At 39.3% G+C, this 15,833-nt stretch overlaps 3 protein-coding genes across 4 annotated transcripts; 1 reads left to right on the top strand and 2 right to left on the bottom strand.

Annotated features, from left to right (window-relative positions):
- Positions 1-643: 643 nt before the first annotated feature.
- Positions 644-2,721, top strand: LOC139929081 (guanine nucleotide-binding protein G(I)/G(S)/G(O) subunit gamma-5). Its single transcript, XM_071921849.2, has 3 exons — positions 644-825; positions 1,011-1,170; positions 2,420-2,721. Exons 1-2 carry the CDS (start codon positions 745-747, stop codon positions 1,134-1,136), a joined length of 207 nt encoding a protein of 68 aa, XP_071777950.1. The 5' UTR covers positions 644-744; the 3' UTR covers positions 1,137-1,170; positions 2,420-2,721.
- On the bottom strand, positions 2,722-8,593 carry rpf1 (ribosome production factor 1 homolog). The gene is made up of 9 exons (XM_071921867.2): positions 8,305-8,593; positions 8,128-8,184; positions 7,051-7,131; positions 6,867-6,962; positions 5,883-6,036; positions 5,629-5,711; positions 4,953-5,134; positions 4,057-4,183; positions 2,722-3,668 (listed from the first exon to the last, which is right to left on the bottom strand). Exons 1-9 carry the CDS (start codon positions 8,548-8,550, stop codon positions 3,627-3,629), a joined length of 1,068 nt encoding a protein of 355 aa, XP_071777968.1. The 5' UTR covers positions 8,551-8,593; the 3' UTR covers positions 2,722-3,626.
- Positions 8,594-10,335: 1,742 nt separating this feature from the next.
- On the bottom strand, positions 10,336-14,724 carry LOC139929095 (deoxyribonuclease-2-alpha-like). Of its 2 annotated transcripts, none has more exons than XM_071921869.2 (7): positions 14,600-14,651; positions 13,523-13,626; positions 13,230-13,395; positions 13,060-13,141; positions 12,781-12,939; positions 12,450-12,641; positions 10,336-12,139 (listed from the first exon to the last, which is right to left on the bottom strand). In XM_071921869.2, exons 2-7 carry the CDS (start codon positions 13,618-13,620, stop codon positions 11,766-11,768), a joined length of 1,071 nt encoding a protein of 356 aa, XP_071777970.2. In that variant the 5' UTR covers positions 13,621-13,626; positions 14,600-14,651; the 3' UTR covers positions 10,336-11,765. The 2 variants fall into 2 exon arrangements, with proteins under 2 accessions (XP_071777970.2, XP_071777969.2); XM_071921868.2 differs by having other exon boundaries at positions 10,337-12,139; positions 14,579-14,724.
- Positions 14,725-15,833: the final 1,109 nt, after the last annotated feature.

Genomic DNA, 15,833 nt, shown 5'->3' with positions numbered 1-15,833 from the left:
TGGCGGTCACTTGCCTGAAACACTTGGGGGGAAATTAAAAGTCAATTCATAATAAAAGTCAATTCTTACTAATAGGTTTTCCTACTTGATGTTTCTAAACGTTTACTTGAACCATACAGGAGCCAATTTACCATCAGCGCATGTGTTAATGCATTTACACCACCAGAGGTCGCAATTCCAATGTGCGAAGACTGAGGCTGCCTTTCGGGTACTGTCGGAATTGTGGGAATTATGACTTGCACCCATGAACGCCACGAGACGAATTAATTTTCTCGGATACCCGGCCGGGTTGCTGAGATGTGAGGTTTAGACGGGCGGGAGAGCATAGCCGCCGTGTCAATAACGTATGGAAAAAGGTGATTTTGGCTAGCAAATGAATTAAAGCATACATTACACGTCTGATGCGCATTTCCCCAACTTTACTCTGCTTTATCCCCCTCTTTTCCGCTGCAGCACAAAACAATTCAACTGATTTCTAAAGTAAAACAACAGCCACCAAAGATTACGGTTGTAACATGGTACATTTTGTTGTTATTTCCAACCAAAATAGCTTGAATGCGCGTCAAGTCGAGTTTACAACTTTGAAACTCGGAAGTCCGGCTTTACGGCCGTCCCGTAAAGGCAGCACACGTCGACACGCCTTTAAGAAGACCGGAAACGCGACATTGAGGAAGAAGCACCAACGAACTACACATCAAAGTTGTTTCTTTACCCAAGACTACGGCCCTTAAAGATTTTTTAACAATGTCGGGATCATCCAACATCATAGCGATGAAGAAAGTCGTCCAACAGCTACGCTTCGAAGCTAGCATAAACAGAGTAAAGGTACGTTGGAGCTAAGGGCGTGTATTGGCTTTGGATGAAGCGATGGCGAGTTCATTTCGAGTTGATTTCTCTCTTTCTTTGTCTTCTAAACTGACAGTCAGTGTAACCACATCGACGTCGCCTGGTAGATCTTCTTACATTGTATTAATATAATGGTAATAATCACGACTCTTTCCAATCCACAGGTGTCCCAGGCCGCTGCTGACTTGCAGCAGTTCTGCCTTCAAAACGCCCAGCAGGACCCTCTGCTCACCGGCATGTCGTCCAGCACCAACCCGTTCAGACCGCAGAAAGTCTGCTCCTTCCTATAGCCTTCAGCTCCAAATCACCAACACTCTGCCTTTTGTGAGTACGACTGGGATTATTATTCTCAGCATGAGCTCTGCCCATCAGCGTCTCATTAGTTTAGATGAATATTAAATCGTAACTCTGGCCAGTTTCAACCTGGACACTGTTTTCCCATCTGTTGTCCATCATACCGACCGATATATATATATATATATATATATATATATATATATATATATATATATATATATAAATATATATATATATAAATATATATATATATATATATATATATATATATATATATATATATATATACATTTTTTTTTTTTTTATTGTATTTAATATTTAGCACAGGCAGACAGAAATGCAGAGAGATGAGGGGGAGAAAGAAGAGGACAGTGAGACAGAAAGACAAGAGATGGAAGCAAATATAACAGATGAGTAAAGGGATATAACAACACCGCATTGTTGCACTCCTAAAACACAGAGATTCTTCCACAGACTGTTTGACACTGTAGATGCCCCTTTTTTCATTTGAGCACCTGCTCCTGAAGAACTCTCTGCACATCACTGATGCTGAGAGACTGAAAACTATTAAGTATTGACTGACCCCCAGTTTGAGAAACACTGCCATAAGTAATCTATGACCCTTATTGACCCCTATTGGCGACCAGTAAGAATTGCAACAACATTGATTGAACTGATCTTCTCCCACACCAGTCTCTAGCCCAGCCTCTGGAGTGACAAATAAGTCACATTTTCACAATTCAAATGACTAAACTCTCTAATTAGAGCAGAGATCCAAATGCCAGTGGGCAGGAAGTTTGTTTCTTTCTTCCAAAAACACTAAGAGCCAGAAAACTCAGCACCCGTCAAAGTAATCGGTCAGTCATTGGTATTGATCAACAACCCTATCTAGCCCCTGAAGATACATTATGGTTATTTTGTGATATGGGGAAGTAAAATCTTACTTGTTGCACCTTTTTAATACAGGGGTCTCCATCGTGTTTTACAAACACTGTGTCTGTAGGACCTGGAAGACTTAAAATGTCTTCAATTATATCATCTAAATGCAAGTTTCTGAATCCAGTTAAACATCTTACTATCTTAACGTCTGTTGAGTGTGCTTCTTGTGGTCAGAAATCAGTTAAATCATACAGGCTGCTATTCGCATAGGTCTACAGATTTCACTCATTTCCATTGCCAAACTGTGAAAAGTCTTAAATTTAACATGCTGATATCCTTAGGTAACTGTGAGAAAAGTAGTATACAAAGATACTAATGCAATAACCTGTTTCTGCAGGTTTCTGACTTTGCGGTGCCTTGTGGATCAGGTCTGCAGGATCTGCATCATGGACTGGAATCGTCTCAGGAGTGTCAGGGAATTCGGGGACAGCCAACTAACTTTATAGTTTTTTACTTTTACCTTTTTAACATTTCATAAGGAAACATGTCCAGGTGCTTGTGGGACACAAATGTCTTAACCTACTTGCTTAGAAGGAACTAACACACACTCACATGAACACACACACACACGTGCCTTTTTAAATTGTACATTTTTCATGTCTGACTTTGAGAATAAATGAATGGTATTTCCAGTTTCAATCCTGTATGTACATGTTTATTAGTATGAAACTAAATACATTTACAAACCTGTTAAATATGTTGTCAAATATCTGTCATGCATAACAATGATTTTGACATGACTGTGCAGCCACCAGTTCATTACAGATGAGCCACATACCACAGCGGCTGTGCTGCAGGAAGATCTATCATAACATGAACTTTTTTACCCAAATCCAGACACCTGCTACAGGTCTGGATGCACAACAGTCAGATTTTGGTCGCACCGCTGAACCAGATGTAGAAGCGATCAGGTCAGGTTCACATTGTCATCGGCTAGTTACGCTCGTTTCAATGCGACGTATCGGGCCAAGCCAGGACGCATTAACAGGTCTGGACGCCCAGATTTTTTAAAACCAGATATGGAAGTGGTCAGGCTCATGTTGCGATCCATATTATACAGTCTGGATGCAATCCAGACTATGTGTATATACAAGTAATGTAAGACAGAGAGGGAGCGTGAAAAAGTTATACAGATTCAGATTGTAAGGAATCCAGACACAGGACGTAAAAAAAAGCCATTTTTAGACAAAATATGGATGCACAGTAATCTGATCTTTAGAATTGCATCTCAAAAACTGCTAGGTGTAACTCTGCCATCTGGATGCAATCCAGCCACGTAGAGATGGAGAGTGAGGAAAAACCAGTGCAGACAGATTTATAACAGTTGTTTTCAGGTCGAATGTGGACCTACAGCGTTGCGATGTCACAAAATCTGATGTTCAGAATCAAATCTCAAAGTTGTGTTAAAATGTCACATGTAACTGTTGCCACTGGTCGCTGTCAGCAAACTGGGAAATCCATTATAACACAGAAGTAGCTGTGATATCTTGGATAACAGTTGAGAGAATCCTCGTCTGACCACAGAGGCTGGCTGTTATACGCATTCAAAGGTGGAACTTCCTTCTGCAGGCGTCCATTTCATGGCGCTGAAAATAGAAAAAAATATATATATTGTTTACCTTTTACCAGAAAAGCCTGTGACATTTGCTCGTACATGTGGTGGAGCCAGAATCCTATTTCAAGTCACATTTATTTAAAAAAGTGCTTTTAACAAAATGGGTTTTGTCACTAAAGAGCTTTACAGAGCAACTATTTATGAATGACTGACACAACAGAGGTTGACTATGCAAATTAAGGTAAATGTCAAGAGTGTGTACACTGCAGCTGGCATGCCTCAGTTCAGTCCATTGGGAGAGAGACATTTTAAGTACAAACAACCACATGTAAAAAAAAGAATTACATGGCGATGTCTCTACTGTCTCGTAACTCCTCTGAGACGAGCTCAGAGAGACGGCTTCCACCTGAGAGACTCACCTTGAGAACCCACTCGTACTCTCCGAACTTTGAGTCGAAGGTGCCTTTCTGCAGAGAGCGGAGTTTGAGGGTGAAGCGCGGTCCCAGCTCCTGAATGCCAACTCTCTTCTCATTCTTGAAGATGTACCTTCAGAGATGCAATAAACAAACGATTTGGTTTTCTGCTTTGGGGTAATAAGATATATTCTTGAAGAGAGAAACCATTGAACATTGATTTAAAATGACGGTGTATTTTAATGCAGTCTTCACAAGCATTACAAATGTAAACAAACATTTTCCCCACTTCTAATAAATGTAAAACTCCAGTTTAGTTGTAGCTTACTGTCGGTCCGTGAATGGAAATGTCAGATAAAAAATTTAAGACTGAAAAAATATATTACTATAAGCCAAAACCAGTGGTGGGACGACAGTATGTCAATAAAACTGAAATATTACAATCACAGACAATCTTGTTAAACTCTTTGTACAAGCAAGCAGTACTCAGCAACATGTATTACACACACACGCCACTTTCATTTTTGTACAAGCCGTTTGATCAGGTGACATCGCACAAAACAAAGAGATGAGAGACTTTAAGTTAAAGATTAAATAATAGCTCATTTGGATTTGCATCGGCAATCGCCTCCGAATACAAAAGAACCAGTAAAACCATAAAACCCACATACAAATCTCAGAGTAAGGCTGGGCATTGTCTGAATACACATACTTCAAACTCAATACCAGTTATCAAATGATACTTTTGCAATACCGCTCTTTGTTGAATAAAGACACGTCGTAAAAATGCAAAATTTTGAGGCTTTGTTGATTCCTTTGAAAACCAATACGATACAATCGATGTGGTCCCAGAATGCTTCATGTCCATCTCTACTCACTAGAGTCAGAGTTAAAATATTCACCTGTGGTATCTGAAGAAGATGAAGTCTCTCTGGTTGTGGAAGGTGGCGACCTGCCGACCCACAAAGTGCGGGTCGTGTGGGAAGAGAGCGGCGAACAGACGGCCGATGCTGTGGCCCAGACGCGTGCCGAAGTTGTTCAGGATCACTTCTGGGGAGTGTTCAGTCGGATCCTTGCCTCGCCTCTACAAGGAGTGAAGAGGAGATGTCATTAGTAATTACACTGAGATCATATAACTAACCTTAGGGCTGCACAACTATGGCTACAATGATAATAGCAATTATTTTGCCATTATCTATTTTAGATATGGTGAACACAATTATAAATCATGATTATTGGAGGAAAATTAATTATTTTACGGCACTTTTGCCATCTTACATCTTGACTATTTTAAAACTTCTAAATGAAATGAAAAGTTTCAATATTACTGATAAGGCCAATATCCTAGGAATATTAATTGTGTAGCCACAACTTCTGCTTGTAGCAATTCAATTAAAAACTTAATCCCTGAACGACACTGGCAGGCAATTCCTCAAATAAGAATATTTGGTTATCGCAAGTTCACTTTCTTGGGAACCAAAACATTACATCATCAATGTATTGTATATTTGTGATTGAATCAAAAACAGAACGATTGACAGGGAAAAGAAAAGTTTTCATTTTTATTTATTTACTTGCCTTTAACTCCTTGCGTAGGCGAACGCTGCTGATCTTGAAGTGTGCTGTGGGCCCGTCAGGTAAGTGACAGAGAACCATACCATCTTGATGATGTGGTGAAGGAAGCCGACATTACAAATATGAAAACTGCATGAATTAAAGTGAGCAGATTTGTTTTTATAAATCATAGACAATCACAGCAACTTAACTGCAACTGCTGAATTAAAAAAAAAGAAAAGAAGCTATAGTTATAGAACAATGGGCTCAGAGGATACTGGGTACTTTGCGGTCCTCGTTGATGACCATGAGGTATGTGAAGCCCCTGGCGACGCACTGGGGAATGACTCTCTTCAGGGCCAGACCTCTTCTGTAGTACACATGGGAGTCTGGGACTACTGTGGCCAGCTGCTCGCAAAACCGCACCGTCCTCTACAAGAAATAAATCAGAGAACAATGAATGTGTGAATATTCTTATCATGACTGCCCCACAGTGTCAAATAGAGCAATAATTTGTTTACTGTAGAGCAGAGAGTCTCAACCTTTTTCATATCAAGGACCCCTAATTTACTCCACATTACAGCCCCCAGACGCCCCGTTGATGAGATTTTGTCTCTCGGACCCAAATCTGACAATATTTTTGTTGTTAGATATGATTTTTTTCCAGAATTCCATGACTATCTGTGCTGTAGGTGGAGAGATAACTATGATCAAAATAGTCTTCTACATTCTCTAATTGTGTTAACTTCTTGTAAATTAAATAATGGTGAAGTTTAACAATTCATCAATTTGCTGGGGACCCCCTGGTGGTCCCCAGACCCCATGTTGAGAACCACTGCTATAGAGCATCAAATGTATCATCCACTCAGTCTTTTAAAATCCCTGCCGTTCTCAACCAAATACATAACATGGAGAACACAGCTTATGACCTTTCTGAATTGTTTGGGTTAAATTCAGCATACATCTGATCCACATCGCAGCACTCCTTTCAATAAGATTTCTAATTTTGAAATTGATTGATTCCCCACGGTGTATTTTGGTGGAAGATGATGGAATAACAGGCAAACTGGTTATAAAAGTAAAACATTTTTTATTGAAACACATGTTGCTTGGTGGATCATATGGATGCCAAATTTACCAGTGGACCATAATGAGTTTGTTGATAGCAACATTAAACTGACAGATTTTGACAATTTTTATGTGACAGTCTTTCCCATACAAAGTAAGAAAGGTCAGGTACGTGTTAAGCAGCAGCCACTCACCCCTCTGGGCCTGTCCGATGTCGTGATGAGCACTTTGGGGTTCGTCAGCCGGTTGAAGTAGGCTGAAAATTCGTCGGTTCCCTCGTCGAAGGCAACCTGCAAATCACAGCAGCCGCACAGTTCGATGCAAATTCACCGGCAACATTATCTGAGAGGAAGGGAGACAAAACGAACAAGCCGGTACCTCTTCATCCTCCGGGTCGACCATCGTCTCGTCGTACACCCTCTGGTTCTCTATCGTTTTGGGGACTTCTTTTGGCGGTGCCTACATTTAGGAAAGATCGGTTAAGAAGACAGCAAATAAAGCTCAGCGTTAATGTTATTTCTCATGTGCCTGCAAAGCTTTACAGACTCTGAACCCCTGTAATCATAGTGTTCTGCTACATCACCACACAGCCATTTTGGTAGGAAAACAACAGGTTTTTGTACTAAATTAACAGGTCATTATCATTGGGGCTGCAACTAACGATTATTTTCATTAATCATTTAGTCTATAAAATGTCAAATATATGACAAATGCCCATCACAAGTTACTAGAGCCCAGAGTGATTCTTTGACCAGCAGCCAAAAAAAAAACCCAAAATGTGGATTTTATAATGATATTAAACGGAGAAAAGCTGCAAATCTTAGCATTTGTGAAGCTATAACCGGCAAATGTTTGGTATTTTTACTTGACAAATGACAAATGATTAATCGATTATTCAAATTATAATTGATTTACACTACCAGTCAAAAGTTTTGACACATCTCATTGAATGTACTGTTTTTCATTATCTTAAAAGTCTTATGCTGAAATGCTTGAAATTTGTTTCTTAGACAAATATAAATAGTGAAGTTGATGCCTATGTATGAATTTCTTTCCAAAGCCTTTGCCTTTCCACCAAGGCAAAGGGCGGCTACTTTAAAATCTAAAATATAAGATAGTTTTGATTTAACACTTTTTTGGTCACTGCATAATTCCATTTGTGTTATTTCATAGTTTTGATGTCTTTACTATTATTCTAAAAGGTGGAAACATGTTGTGTCACGACTTTTGACTAGTAATGTATTTTCTGTCAATCGACTAATTGATTAATCGACTAATCGCACTAATTATCATCAAATGACAGCTACAGCCAATGAGCTGTGAGTATGGTAAAGCATCATACCGGTATAGGAAATACATGTGACATCATGGGAATAGATGTTGTGATTCCTCTATCAAAGGAGCCAAGTCACTGACTGATGAAGTTAGGGACTTGATGCAACGTCAAAAACTCACCTTGTCGCCTAAAGCCTCTCTTTCTTTTTTCTTCTTCTTCTTCAGCTGCATCTTTTGCTGAAATGTGAAGAGAAACAACACTTAGGCCTACAGGCATCCCGGGAGTTTGGTGCTGCTGACCTTTTTATTTGGTAAACAAACAAGTCTATGTCTTTACGTATGTTTATGTACGTTTACCTTTCGTTTCTCCTGCTTGAACTTCATAAACATGAGGTGTCTGCGTTGTTTATTCTTGATTTCAGACACACTGAAGGTGGGGGGGAAGGCAGCGTCTCCCGGGCTGCCGTCCACTTTCTCCGCCTCCGTTTTCTCAACAGCGCTGCCGGCGCCATTTTCCTGCGGGTCCGCGCTCCCTTTCTTCGGCTTTTTCGTCCTCTTTTTCTTGCCTTTATCCTGCTTTTTGGGCGCCTCGGTGATGTCCATGTTGTCAGCTGTGTTTTCGCTTCTTTTTCACGTGTGCCGTCTGTCTCGCGTGATCACTTCCGGGTTACAGGAAATGACGTTTGTCTTTTGGTCGTGGGTTAAAAATGTCTGCCGCCTAGTGGTGAGGAGGAGGAGGTACGGAGATAAAGCGATGGATGGATGGATGGATGGATGGATGGATGGATGGATGGGTAGGTAGATAGATAGATAGATAGATAGATAGATAGATAGATAGATAGATAGATAGATAGATAGACAAATAAATAAATACAATGTAAAACTGATATGCTATCCAAAGTTCCAAACTCAAATACATCCTGAATATTGTATTCATACAACCATGACAATTTCAATAACATAAACTTGATAATTCGTGTTACATGTCACCAATGATGTAGTGGTAAATAAAAACAAAGTTAAACTATGACCTTTAGTCAGTGATCATCATAAGTAGAATAGCCTACACATAACAACCACCAGTGTAAACACAGTTATAGTTTAGGACAAATCATGAATTTAATGCTCATTTTCCGTTAAAAGACCCTATCCTCATATAACTTACATCAGTTTCACACGACTTGCTGCTGTGATGTATACTTTGAACTTTTGTCAGTCTAAAATGGTGGATAGAGAGTTTAGTTGGTTTACCGTCTACTATATCGCTGCATATTATCATGCCAGGTTTATAAAGGGTAGGCCCATTATTTATTATTGTGCCAGAGGGTTGAGTAGGTCAACATTGTTGTTTGGGACTGTATAAATTCCAATAATTTTTCAGTTCATGTTATATGTTTATACATCATCTTCTGATACTGCTGATGCTGTAACTCTTCCCTCTCTTCATTTCCTTGTCTAATTGCTGAATTGATAGAAGGTGGATGGTCCATTCTCAGAAAACTTGCTGCATGTCATATTGTGTAGCTTAGACAAAGACTTGGAGCAACATGGAGGATATTATTTTTTTTGGTGTGGTTAAAGTCATTCAGTCACCTGCTGAAGCAAAAATAATATTTTTTAACAAACAGGTTAAATTTGAAATAAAACATTCACCTTATCTGGAGTAAAAGTGACATGTTAGCAAAGAATTTGATACTGAAAATGATTTAAGGTCAAAAAGAATGATTTTGCCTGCTACACATATATTGCAGTCTCTCAGCGATTAATGATAGTCTATATTATAAAGATAGCAACAAAAGCAAGAGGTTAAAATACATCAAAAGTCATTCAGTCACTCGATCGAGCAAAAGTTATATTTTTTAACAAAGAGGATTAAATTGACAAAGTGACAGACTGACAGACTTAAAAGTGACATGTTAGCAAAAGAATTTGATGCTGAATACTAATGTCAAAAAGAATAACTTTGGCTGCTCCACATGTATTGCAGTCTCTCAATGATTAATGGTAGCCTACATTATGCAGATAGCAACAAAAGCTAATGGCGTAATTAGGCCTACACCAAATAAGGTGTGAAATTTCTGATATGTCATGTGGCCGTCAGTCTAAAAGAAAGAGTTTGGTGATTTTGGACCTACTGTATGTATACAGTAATGTGTCTCTTACATACCTGTAGTAGCCTACTTGGACCCGCAGAGAATATTGGCTCCCAAGTCAGCTGGTTGAAACAGTGAGCTCCTTTGCTAGGCTTCTTGTAGTTGGGACTAGCACTACACTGTGTGGGTGTTACTCTTCTTCTACGCCTCTTCCCTGTGCGGCAAACGGGACCAATGTTTTCCAGCTCACCGCACAGGGAAGAGGCGTAGAAGAAGAGTAGCGGACATTTTTAAGACATGCATATGAAAACAACTGGGACAAGCCACACAAAGGTGAGATATTATACTTTATTGCAAATATTTTCAAACAATATGTTTTACTCATGTAACAGAAAAGCGTTCAAGGATTTCACAAAGATTATCAGATTGGCAAATTCCGGTCTGGAAAACTTGCCCACATGAAGTCAAAGTGCATCCCAATCCATCACCAACTATCCCTCCCCTCCAGAGAGAGAGGAAGACTGATGACCAAAAACAAAATGGCATAAGAAATCCAGGTCCAGGCACTCAAGGAGGTTTGAAAAATGTAAAACAGGTGAAAACATGCAACATTTTTTCTGGCCAGAAAAAATGTTGCATGTTTTCACCTGTGCACACCTGTGGTGACTGCAACTATAATTACTCTGTTTGTTTCTGTGTGTTACTACACCCTGAAGAAGGTGCAAGCCGACACGCGTTGGTGTATTTTTACGTAATGATTCTAGCCCATTGAATTAAAGGCCTTTTGCATTTTTCAAACCTTGAGTGCCTGGACCTGGATTTCTTATGCCATTTTGTTTTTGGTCATCAGTCTTCCTCTGTCTCTGAAGTATTCCCTTCCATGAGCACCGGTGGTTTGAGGCCAGTAGCGCTCCTGCTACCTCTCTCTATCCCTCCCCTCCCTTCCCTTCCCTCTCTTCCTCCCTTGCATCCCCCTTAACCCCTACAACCCCCACATACATAGGCTGACACAAATAACCCTCTCACAAGCACATACATACATATGTAGACACATAACACATACGGCGTATCCACTCCAGCATACTTTTCATAATTTGAAGTTAATCATATCACCCAAATCTTGAATCCCCCCAGAACAAGCTCATGTAGCCCCCTGCCCAACCCCCATATTTACGTCTAACACCCTGTTTGAACACATTGTCTTGTCATCATTGTTTTTATATCTGTATGTGTTATTGTTTGTTTCTGTCTTTGACCTCTTTGTTTGTATTGTTTGCACTAAGTACCGCAAAGATTTTTTATGCAAAGTTCTTAATGGAAGGGCTAGGCCTCTTGCTGCTAAAAAGCAGTCCAAACGAGGAATGTCCGAATATCTTCAAAAACCAGTTGTAGGCTTTACAGGTGAGTTGAGAGTAAAGGGAAAAGTTGCAAAATGCATAAATTAAAATTAGCTCAGATTTCATGACACAATTCCGCCATTACGCACACTTTCACTGATCAGCAAATCACAGACCTATTTTTCTCTGGCGCAGCACAGACTGCTGTGGGGTGAAAGTCCAAGTATGTACTCGTGAAAGTGCGTTACTGGTGGCGTGATCTAGTTTTGCGGACTATCAGGTCAGGTTGTAAACAATTACACAAGGAGCCAGTATTGTCTGTGGGTCCAAGTGCCACGACTATGTAAGTGACAAATTATATATAGGTCCAAAATCTATGTCTGGATATTTAAAGTTCCCTTTTTTGAGTGCCAGAACCTTGGGATGGAGTCATGGATGGACATGGTTCATATTTTCCAACCATTGCAGAGAAAGCTTTCCACACCGCCAAGTTATCAGTGCATATTGCACCGCCACCTCTACCCATCTGACTCTCTTCCCTGTTCATATCAGCAATGCAGGTCCAGGTGCGACTAGCCACACACCACTTGGAGTGATCTACAGTATCCGGGAAGGGCTGAAGATTAGGGGGCTTCACTTGTAACACATTGTACACATTATGAGCAACAGAACAGTCAGAAGGCAGAGGTTTTTTCATCCTGCCCCAGCTCTTGACGTACAGGTCCTGCCCCAAATAGTCCACAAGAAGACCAGAGTAAAGATCTACAAATGCATGCAACACAGAACACAGTATTATTAACAATGAAAAGCAGCATTTGACATAAAAAACAGTAGATTTGTGTTAGTCTACTCTACTGTCTGCTGTAATAAAAAAAAAGGCAGTGATACATGGGGCATCATTTTGGGCAACTTTAATAGGCAACATTTCCTACAGTTGCCTTTAGAATTGTTGTTTTGATCACATAGCAACATCTCCTTGTCAGGAAACATTTAAATAGATTTGTGAACCTGTTGCCAATTTTACTGATTTGACCTGAAATATATGATGAAATTAAAATCCACAAACACTTACCATCCCCAAAACGTGTGTATTTTGCAAAGCTATAGAAATAAGATCCTTTTATTGAAGCCATATCCTTCACTCTGAACCAGGGTTCCTTCTTAGGGTAGCAGCTTCGTTGTGCGACACACTTCAGCTCATTGTGAAAGGTTAGAGGGATATTGTAGTCGAAAGAATAAACATGGATGTACATGAGCTGTAAACCTGATAAATCAAAAATAAGTTTTGATTGCATCATTATTGCTATCAGCAAATAGCACTGAAAAAGTGTGAGAGCTTTCACATGCTGTTGCAAATATAGTATAGACAAAACAAACAGGCAATATATTTGGTATTAGCTTACCTATTTGATCAAATTCGCTGTAGGGGCTGGTCACACAGATGAATGTTTGAGCATTAGCCGTTCCACTATCAGGCCAGAAATTATTTATGTCAGTCCCTGGAAATTTTGGTGTACTGTGTGAGAGCCAAACTCCGGTGTTTCTGTCCAACATCACGACCCCTTTAGGAAGAAAACAATAGAAAACAGAAGAAACTATTATGTAATGTTGCTAAATCTTTACAACCCAGTGACTGTAATATTAACTGTGAAAGTGATAAAGTTGAATATTCTTGCACTCACCTTTGCTGTGGCCAAATGATGAAGGGGCAGTATTGTGGTTTGGAGGTTGATCACTATAGAGCATGTATCCAAAGCCTTCAGTCTACAACAACACAACGGGAACTTGTGATTTAGTGTGCTGCTTAAATTTTGTGCCCTGCAAAAGAGACGCACATATTGTAAGGTGTCACCTTTTTGATGTAGAAGTCAAAAAAAGGCTTCAGTGTGTTCGCCAGAGTGCCAGAGTTACTGTTGATGTCCTTAAGGCCGTGCGTCCATCCATCGGTGCTGTCATCCATGTACAGATACTGCAAGCCACTGTTGCCATTCATCTTGGGCAACTTGTATAAAATATACCTATTGATTCAGAGAGAAGTCAATACTTGTAGTTTATAGTTTGTAAATAAAGTCTAAGTACTGATATTCAGCTTAGATTAAAGCCCAGACTAAGTATAAATATTCAGAAGTCAAACTTTCCACCAACCAGTCCACCTCGTTTCCTTGTTCATTTCTGCATTTCACATCAGTTGTGGAATCACACCCATAAAAAAGGATCCCAACACTTAAGAGGAATCGCCACATTGTTATCTGGAACACAATAATAATGATAATAATAATAATAATAATAATAATAATCATCATCATCATCATCATCATCATCATCATCATCATCATCATCATCATAATCATAATCATAATAATCATAATAATGTCACATTATGGTTGCGCCACCCAGGACTCAATCTCACAACCTTTGAAGTTCACAAATTTGTTTCACAGTCTAACTTTATGAGCGGAAGCTTTAAGCTGAGGCATTATGAGGGTCCAAACTGGTCTTAATGTCCAGGAAAATGTTTTGCCACCGTTACCGTGGAAACTGCTTGAACAAAGGAGGCAGTGAAAAAATTCAAAAAAAGTAGATTGAATTTATTTTGTCAAAATGGTAGCCATATGATCCTCTGCTCGCTCACTTGCATAGATCGGTTATAGTTTCATACATTGTTTTTTTTTTTCAACAGATAATCTGGATGATGGTGTTAATGATAATCTAGTTGGATAATCTGCTGCCCTCCCATTTACAATGGTTTGCATTGGCAACAAACAAACACACAAAAAAGAGAAAATCTAAGGCTAAACACCAAACAATAAAAGACATGAAAGCATTCCCCATAAAACAGTGTTTATTCAGATTTAACCTGGTGTGATGAAAACCAATGAGAATCATGATTTGAGTCAATCTAATCATCATCATGTGAGACATAAATGTTCAGCCTTTCTCTTTGTCATTAAATGATTTGTAAATATGTTCAACATTTTACTCCCTTCTGTATGTGATATGACACTGTTTGTGTTCACTTCCCAGAAATGATGTTGTCATAATTCTACTGAGCACCAAACTTTTTTTTTTTTTTTTTTTTTTTTTTTTTACCAATGATAAATGACTTGTGTTTACTTTTACTATCACTACATACATTTTAATTAAAAATCAACCAAAATCAAGCATTATTGTTTTTAAACATGTTTTAAACAATTTACTTACATATTCCAGTAACTTGTTTACCTCCTGTTTTCAGTTTTCACTGAGATCTCCAACCACTTTGCAACCCTGTTCTTGAACGCTTTAACATAGACAATGATTTGGTTTTTATACTGTATCACTTGAGGAAACCAACACCAAAGATAATATCTCCCACAAGTTTCATCTGCTTCTTTGTTCCTCATTCAAAAAATTCTTTGTACATGAATCATTGATTTTGTGGCTGATCCCAGAACGCTGTAATGCTTTGGGTTACATAGGTAATTTCCCCTTCACCACGGAACAGGAACTTTTTATGAACTAGTTGTTTAAAACACACTCGAAGGATGATTTGCAAATAATATTTGACACAGGTGTGGAAAAGATGGCTGGTGAGAGGCCTGTATCAGGCAGATGTAGACAACTAGCCACTTTATTTCACTATGTTTCAACAGAATTTACATGCTTACTGCTGGAAAGAGTAAATACAACTACTATTCTTGTTGCAGTAAACTGAACCCAAGCCCTTCCAGTTATCGGACAGTCTCTCTAACCACTAGGTCACGCTGTTTATCCAAAATACTCACAAACACAAAAAGTGGACTAAAGTTTGAACCGTTCGTGCAGCGGAGCAGTAACGAAATGGCCATTCAGTCTGAACATCAGGCTAGGAGTCGCCCCTATTTCATCTTGGTTCTTGTCCTGTAGCTAGACTAGGCCCTTAAGAACCTTTGGAAAACTCATTCTGCCATAGCCCCTGCTACTACACTCTTCTCATTCCCAAGCCCCCTTAAACCATGTTGATAGTTTTACGCACAAGTAAGTTTGGTCTTGGGATTTGACACCCAGACACGGGACAATTTAACCAGAATCAGAGGTTGTAAGTGAGATATTCTGCCCCCCTTATTATCATGTAGGGCAAAACCATGTCACTTCTATGCAGAGCTGAGGAGAGCTAACTCTATCTACAAAGGAAACTACACTTCCTGTAAGTTGTTGTAGACCCACACAAGAGAAATAGAGAGAAGAGTATAAAAATTACTCACCCAACAAAACCAGCAAAAATGTCTTCAAATGCAATTCAAGTTCCAAAAGAAAAATTATTTATTCTCCTTGTATTAACTTATCTACCTCTCCGTGGCAACTGTCTTCACACAAAAATTATGCGTTACACACATACAGGCCACAAGAGTCATGTGCTTCACACTCACACATTACCTTACATTGACTTTTAGTTTTTCAGCTACAAGTGTGTGTTTCCTCCCACAGCGTGCTGTTT

The sequence above is a fragment of the Centroberyx gerrardi genome, chromosome 9 (assembly GCF_048128805.1).
Source record: "Centroberyx gerrardi isolate f3 chromosome 9, fCenGer3.hap1.cur.20231027, whole genome shotgun sequence".
In the NCBI taxonomy this organism is placed as follows: Eukaryota; Metazoa; Chordata; class Actinopteri; order Beryciformes; family Berycidae; genus Centroberyx; species Centroberyx gerrardi.
The sequence above is the reverse complement of the archived record's forward strand: the minus strand, read 5'-3'. Positions and strand labels throughout refer to the sequence as shown.

Bases quoted from the DNA above. Each gene is read 5' to 3' on its own strand.
- LOC139929081 (XM_071921849.2), top strand. From the start codon at position 745: ATGTCGGGATCATCCAACATCATAGCGATGAAGAAAGTCGTCCAACAG. The intron at 826-1,010 runs GTACGTTGGAGC...TCCAATCCACAG, and splicing joins CTAGCATAAACAGAGTAAAG to GTGTCCCAGGCCGCTGCTGA.
- rpf1 (XM_071921867.2), bottom strand. From the start codon at position 8,550: ATGGACATCACCGAGGCGCCCAAAAAGCAGGATAAAGGCAAGAAAAAG. The intron at 5,135-5,628 runs GCAAGTAAATAA...CACTCCTTGTAG, and splicing joins GCCTACGCAAGGAGTTAAAG to AGGCGAGGCAAGGATCCGAC. The intron at 3,669-4,056 runs GTGAGTCTCTCA...TTCTATTTTCAG, and splicing joins AGTACGAGTGGGTTCTCAAG to CGCCATGAAATGGACGCCTG.
- LOC139929095 (XM_071921868.2), bottom strand. From the start codon at position 13,620: ATGTGGCGATTCCTCTTAAGTGTTGGGATCCTTTTTTATGGGTGTGAT. The intron at 12,940-13,059 runs GTGAGTGCAAGA...TTCTTCCTAAAG, and splicing joins ATCATTTGGCCACAGCAAAG to GGGTCGTGATGTTGGACAGA. The intron at 12,140-12,449 runs GTAAGTGTTTGT...ATGCATTTGTAG, and splicing joins ATACACACGTTTTGGGGATG to ATCTTTACTCTGGTCTTCTT.